Genomic DNA, 7,612 nt, shown 5'->3' with positions numbered 1-7,612 from the left:
ATTTGTGTACTCTGACTTTCTCTCAACTGTTGGAGTACTTTCTTCTTGTTTATTTTTTTCTCCTCCAGCCACTGCTGTAGTCTCTCTTCTTGTTTCATTTTCTTTCTCCTCCAACCACTGCTGTAATCTCTCTTCTTGTTTCTTTTCTTTTTCCTCCAACAGCTGCTGTAATCTTGCTTCTTTTCTTTTTCTTCCAACAACTGCTGTAATCTCGCTTCTTGTTTCTTTTCTTTTTCCTCCAATAACTGCTGTAATCTCACTTCTTGTTTATTTTGCTGTTTGAGCTGCCACTGTTGCAGGTTTTTTTGCAACTGCTGTTGTCTCTCTTCTTGTTTCTTTTGCTGTTCTTGTATTGCTGCCATCAAATCTGCTAAGCTGTAGTTTGATTTGCCACCTCTCGTATCTTCTTTAAATTTTCCATCCCACTTCTGACACCAATTTGTTACGTCACTGTTCATTTGTTAATTTCCCGTAGAAATTCTTCCTGAGAAACTTCAGCGATACAAGTCCTTTCTTAAATAAAGCTAGTTTATTCTTTCTCAATACAACTTTGCAATACACTTAATTTCCACAGTGATTTTAACTTAAACACACGCTATAATTCACAACGTACGATTCACACACTCTACTTACTACCGTGCTAGACTCATTTGTCCGTCTGTATCTCTGCCTGTCTGCAATTCAATTCCGATTAATTAATTTCGCTTTATCTGGCGCACTTATATACAAGAATAGAGGGCACGTAGAAGAAACCAGAGTTGCCACGAACAGACATGATCCTTCTAGAATATCATGACGTGTTACTAGCATCACGTAACTTCCGCTGTCGTAACAATATGTAAATAGATTCTGTAACAATATTAGCTTTCTTCACACAACTAAACTCTAAGCCACTCAGAGGTTTCAAGATTTTATCAATAATAAACCTAAATCATTCTCTCTCTCTTGTGATGTTTCATAATACTAAAGCTCCTTTCACACAAGAAGTTAGTCTTTTCCAAGTTGACATGCTTGCAGTTGTATAACTTTAATTACTTAATATTTAACTTTATTTTTCACATTCATGCACATTCACTAGGACTGGCCAGACTTTTGAAGAATATGAAAATGGAAGGTGGGTAGAACACCAAAAATAAAATATTTAAATAGACCATATAATTGAGGTTGAGAGGGGCTTTCAAAGACTCCTGCTAGATTAAGTTTGGATTGAAATGGATTTTATGCTTATTTTAAGAGTGAAAATAGATTAAAATAAAATATAAAAAGTTGAATAGATTTATATGGAAACATTATTGTTGAGGAGGTGTAAAGGCTCAAGTATTAAGCATATTTGTTTGCTAGTGTTTTTAATAAAGTGGGAATAAAACCTATTCTTAGGTTATATACAATGAAGCTCCTGAAGTCCTGGCCCTGATAAGATTTATCCAAATATCTTAAAGAGGCAAAGTAATGAGATAGTGGGGCTGAGGGGTTTTTAACAGAAATTTTTGAGACATTGATTGACAAGAGAAATTTCTGATGATTGAAAGGTAGCCAGTGTAATACTTGTTTTAAAAAGAAGAGGTTTGGGGAAGACTCTGGGAATTACAGGATAGGTAGCTTGCTTCTGTTGTTAAGAAAACGGATTTCTTCTTTTACTGATTTGTTGAAATTTTATTATGGGGCTTTAGCTTACTTGGATGAAGGTACTCACTGTTGATGCTGTGCATCTTGACTGTCAGCAGGCTTTGTGTAAGGACCTCAACAGTAAGTTGATTAGTAAAGTAGATTTTTATGAATTAGTTTGAGGTTAGAAAATGCAGTTGTGATAAACAATCACAAGCTGATTGGGAAAGTGTGACTATTAACTCTGTCAGTGATATAAACTACTGTATAAGTGGTAAGCCTTCTAAATTTGATGATGATAATAAACAGAAAATGCTTCCGTAATGAAGATGAACTTAGAAGATTTTCTTAGCAGGTTATTTTTGCAGAATGAGCTACAAATTTGAGATGAATGTAAAGTGATGAATTTTAGGGTACACACAAAGGAAAGTATTCAAGGCAGAACGTCTTATTAGAAAAGTAACAACGCTTTAATCAGAATCATGCCTGAGATGTCTTCATCCAAAAAAAACAATAAGCTTATTAAGAATAAAAATAGAAAACTATTTTGAATATTATTTTTAAGTTACAGCTTATGACATATTCCTGTCTAACTGTTCTGTTTCAAGTATTATTGTTAGTTGAATGAACAATTCTTTATCATTGTAATAATTAAAAAAATTCTCTTATAAAAAAACATCCAAGTTTAATTTTCTCACTGATATAGTTATCACATAAATGAATCATTGTTTATACAAAGAAATTGTGTGTATACATGTACATATTAATATATTCATTTGTGTCTGTTGAAAGTGGAACAAAAGTTAGAAAAACTCAAACTATTACAAAAGTAGTAGTATATAATTTGAGCTAATGAGTAAGATGCTTACTGATGGCTTATCCGGAGTATCTTAATCTATAAAACTGTGATTTCCAACAAGTGCCAGTTTCCAGAACTTTTAAGTTTGAAGCTGTAATTATTTATTCAGTTTAATGAATTGTTTATTGCAACTAAGAGGAGAAAGCTAATGCTTTAAAATAGTAAGTACATTAATCTTTTCTTGTTTTTAGTTTTGCATGAAAACAGTAAAAACTAAACTTGAAAAGTAATTCAGGTTAAACTGAATGTGATAAATGTAAGTGTTGACCTCTGAGCTAAGATGACTATTTTTTTTGTTTTCCATGTTCTGATGAATTCAGCAAATGAAAGGTCAGGGAGACATAGGTAGGTAACAAACATAATACTTTTTTCTGCATTTAATAACAATAAAGATAAAACTTAAGTACATAATTCCTAAACATACTTACCTCTGCTGACACTTATAGCTTTTACTTGACCACCAAAGTATCTTTTTTGCCCATCTGATATTTTCTCACTTGCTCCAGTCTTTTATACTCCACTCAATTGCCCTTGACGATATTTGTCTCGTGATACTCTCCACTTATGTTAGTGCACCCTTTATCCTGGTACTGTATATAAGCACCTCATTCAGATGATTTTATCATGTTTTTGAGACTGACACCATCCCAGTCTCTAACACTGGCTCTTAGTGGGTGGGAAGGGTGGGAGAGTGTCAGCTTCTTCAGGTTGAGGAGAAGCTTTGTCTGCTTCGGTGTTGCTTACTTTCTTGTCATGATTCCGGTGGTTCGGAATGCATCACTCTATGGCTACAGGTTGGGATTCAGTCAATAGTATATATATACAAATGCAATGTTGCAGTCCAATTGCCCTAACCACCAGTGTGGGATATTGGGACTAAGACCTCTTAATTCCAACCCCCGAATAGTGGAACTTTGGCTATTTGGTTGGGGCTGGCCTATAGAGATGATCACTCAAGTACAATTCCACCCTTGATACAGGAATTAAGTTCAGGGTAAAGAGCATACTTGTTCCGGATGTAGTGTGGTTCCCCCACTCGGGTACCAATCTTATCTTGGAACACCGATGATCTACGCAGATGCTTTCTGTATGGATAATGCTCTCACCAGCCCCTCCACCTTTTCAATGTGGGATTCTAGCTATAAGTTTCAGTGGAGGTATGATTTGGAAGTTAACATTTTTTCTAAATTGAAAATGTATTTCCAATAATACTTACCTCCGCTGACACTCCCCACTACAAGCCGGTGTTAAAGACTGGAATGGTGTCAGTCTCGAAAAAGTGATGAAATTATCTGAATGAATTGCTTATATACAGTACCAGGATAGAGGGTGTATTAACGTAGGTGTGATTACCAAGAGACAAATATTGCTAAGGGCAATTGAGTGGGGTATAAAAGACTGGATCAAATGAGAAAAAATCAGACCAATGCTTAGATGAGTAAAGAAGAAACCCTGGTGGTTGAGTAATAGCTCTAAGTGTCAGCAGAGGTAAGTATTTTTGAAAATACATTTTCAATTTAGTTAAATGTTAACTTCTGGTGTTTCTTATTGAAATATGTATTTTTTTCACTTTTACTTAAATTATTTGGTATAATTATAAATGTTTTGCTAAATTTAAGATCAGAAAAACTAAAGCATGCATTTATTTACCTTAGAAATTAAACAACCAAATATTTAATGATATTAATTTTCTATTTTGAAAGTAATCATCCTTACAATTTGCATGGAATAAAAAATTTTTTAAATAAAGTTTATTGCTTTCAATTTGAAGTTTCAATCTTACTTCAAAGGAGATTTTCTATTTATTTGGGAAAACGTTGTTGTTGTTGAGCTTATCCTTTGTATATATATTTTTTCCATTACTGAGATTTTATTATTTCAGAACAGTTAGTTTGTATTAATTTTAATCTGGATGTTTATGAGTCAAAAGAACTGTCTAATCTTTTATTTACGTCTGTGGCAATACAAGGGAAAAGAATCTAACTGAATTACAGAAGATAGCAGTGCCATCTTTATATCATGCTAGTTCATTTGACAATTGTATGAACAGGCATGTGTGCACTGATCTTAATCCTATCTGGATCGTTGCGCACCTATCAGGTGTCAAATGCACACTTGCATATTAAAATTAAGTAAAAATAATAATCCTAACTATGTTACAACGATATTTAGCTCAAAGATTATTTGTATTGATCTTTTGTAATTTTGTAACATTTATGTATTATTTACAAAGAAAAGTAAAAAAATGTTTAAAACTTGTGTTTCTGCACAGCTCAGAAGAGCCTTGCCTGTAAGCAATGTACTTATCAATGTTTTTAGAATTGTTTTGTTCATATGAAAGAACAAGGTTATATTTGCTAAGAAACTATTGTGTCTTGAGAATATAATTCTTAAGAGGTTTTTTTTGTGAATATTACTTTTCTTTTTCAGAATTTTAGTAGTACAACTTATGATCCAACCTTTTTATGATCTCACAGCATATGATATGACAAACCACTAATGAAGCTCAGCTTTGAATATAGCTACAAGCAAAGTTTAGTTACCGTTGGGTAGAACAGATTATAAAGCATTTACATCAATGTACATTGAATAAAATGGTGTGAGAAGTAATTTATCGTTTTGTGACAAGATCTAGTTTGCAGAGAACAACAACTAAATATAGTGGGAAGTTTAGAAGATTTAGGAACAAACTACAGATCTGAGAATTTATCTTGTAGTTTCTTTATACATTCTTTTTGTTCCTGAAAATGTTTGTGAGTTAAATTATATTTGTTTTAGAACTTCAGGAATTTTCTTCTATGAGGAGACATCAAGTAAAAGATAACATATAAAAAAACAAGGGGCTTGTTGTCCATTGAGGCTTTCCCAACCACTAAACTAAACTTCAAAAAAAAAAAAACACTCTTAAAGCCAGCCTAATTAAGTTTAAAATTTTTCAAGTAGTAACAGAACATTTCAATGAATCAAAGTTGTCTCAAATCTTTATTTAATGACTGTTTTTGTTCAGTTTATCATATTCAAATAAAACATATAAATAAAATAACTAATTATTTAAAGAGATTGTGTTTATTAGATATAAATTGATTTTGGCCAAGATTATTGTTAGCCAAAACATTGTTACCTACCTTTACATGATGTCATTTTGATAAGTTATGCTTTATGCCACCAATATATCTTTATCAGCTTTTTAGTGTTTTTTTATGATTTATAGCTAGAAGTGGTGACAATGCAATTGGTAAAGTAAAAATGAAAATAAAATGTTAATGAAAATCAGTCATGTTGAAATTGACTTGATAGATTAAAATGAAACTTTTAGATCAACAATCAAAAATAAAAGATGAAAGAAATTATTTTTAATGCTTTTTTTCTGAACTATATAACAACAAAATTTTAGAAGTTTTATAACATAAGAATTATGTAAAAATGAAATCAAATCAAATTTTGAAAGCTAAAACTAGATATTATTTTTTTTATCTAAGTTTCATGGAATTTAGTTAAGTATGTCCACTTTGAGAAAGAACAAATTAGCAGGTGTCAATGATACCCCTTCGGTGGGAAGTGTTAATGTTACTACACTAATCAGTTTATGCATTGTGAAGGTAAAATAAACACTTGTTTTTTGTCTTGAAGTACATGTGTTGAGTTTTGCTGCAAGTACAAGGCAAAAAAAAAGGATCAGTCTGAACTAAAATGTTTGTCATGCTGAGGAATACATTTTTATTTTATTTTTTGCAATAATAAATACATGATCATGTTTTAAAAGATGATAACATAATTACCAAGTGGTGATGTATTTTTGGTTAAGATACAAGATGATTTTATCATACTACTTCTCACTGAATTTATTGAAGTTATAAGATGCAGTGATGCGACTTACTCTTATATTTTTTACTTAATTCTGGATATGCAAGATAAAGTAAAAAAAAATTAAGATAGCTAATCTGGGATAGAAATATGAAAGTTAAACAGTAAACAGCACAATGTATCATCCTAGTGATGCTACCTTATATTGGACAAAGTGGTGCTCTATTTATTGCTTTAGAACTTTATCTCTGTACAATTTTTCATATTTTTAGGTTCAAATGAAGCAAGGAATTTTGTGAAAGATGGAGAGTTTGATGCCTGGAAAAATCATTCTAATCACGTAAGTTTTTTGTGTCTTGTTAATTCTTTCAGTAAATGTTTAGAGACTTTGTGTCATTAAATTTAATCATTTTGAGTTAATTTCAAATCAAAATTTAAAACTTGGATTTAAGTAGAAGCTTTCATAGATGTTCACACATGTCTTTGATTTGGTTTTTTTTTACTTGGGCTGTCCCGTGGGAAACAAATATTCCAAGTAAGTTAGGGAAATTTTTATAAAGATGCATGTAGTCAGACTATACGTGTGGATTTAGTTAAATCCATTCTTTATTTGGGGTTTTCCAGTTTATAGTACTATGATGATGAATAAGTAGTTATCTTGAGACAAGTCCAGACCAAAGACCATTGTGTTTAAAATGTGTGTAGAATCTCGTGAGTGAATAATCATAATCTTACACTCTTAAAAACAGTATTAAACCCTCTCTAAAATGGGTTCTACTTGTATCACTCTGCAACATGAAAATTTTATATGGCAGCAAAATAAAAACAAAATTAGAATGAATATATAAATTTTTAATTGTCATTTTAATTTTAGTTTTTCCATATATAATTTCCTATCAAGGTCACAATTGCCAAAGCTTAATTAAGAGTTAAAATTATGTTCCTTTTAGTAATTTTCATTGCTTTGTCTTTAGCTCCCATACATAAAAAGAATTTTGTATGTTTTTAATAATATCAAGTGATATGATTTATATATTGTCACTCAATATATACTCACCAACTGCAAAAATACGAAAAGCAAGAAACATTACTAAGTGAATTCTAAAAGCCGTAGGTGTATATACAGACACTGCTTCTGTTGATAAAATGAAATACAGTGTGGTTGTGTGTTGTTTCAACTATATTTGTTTGTTTGTTTTGGAATTTCGCGCAAAGCTACACGAGGGCTATCTGCGCTAGCCGTCCCTAATTTAGCAGTGTAAGACTAGAGGGAAGGCAGCTAGTCATCACCACCCACCGCCAACTCTTGGGCTACTCTTTTACCAACGAATAGTGGGATTGACC

At 31.7% G+C, this 7,612-nt stretch overlaps 1 protein-coding gene across 6 annotated transcripts in view; it reads left to right on the top strand.

Moving 5' to 3' along the window:
- The window catches only part of LOC106457995 (YTH domain-containing family protein 1-like), a 50,922-nt gene that overhangs the window by 21,903 nt on the left and 21,407 nt on the right, over positions 1 to 7,612 (top strand). For 3 of the 6 annotated variants that reach the window (XM_022384100.1, XM_022384103.1, XM_022384101.1), the window contains exons 2-3: positions 2,785 to 2,809; positions 6,541 to 6,608. In XM_022384100.1, coding sequence (XP_022239808.1) covers positions 2,788 to 2,809; positions 6,541 to 6,608 — 90 coding nt within the window. In that variant the 5' untranslated portion in view covers positions 2,785 to 2,787. Of the gene's footprint in view, positions 1 to 1,670; positions 1,747 to 2,478; positions 2,626 to 2,784; positions 2,810 to 6,540; positions 6,609 to 7,612 lie in introns of those variants that run through there. The other 3 variants (XM_013917443.2, XM_022384099.1, XM_022384102.1) reach the window with 2 other exon arrangements.

Source organism: Limulus polyphemus, unplaced genomic scaffold (assembly GCF_000517525.1).
Source record: "Limulus polyphemus unplaced genomic scaffold, Limulus_polyphemus-2.1.2 Scaffold401, whole genome shotgun sequence".
Lineage (NCBI taxonomy): Eukaryota > Metazoa > Arthropoda > Merostomata > Xiphosura > Limulidae > Limulus > Limulus polyphemus.
This window is presented reverse-complemented; position numbering and strand designations above follow the sequence as displayed.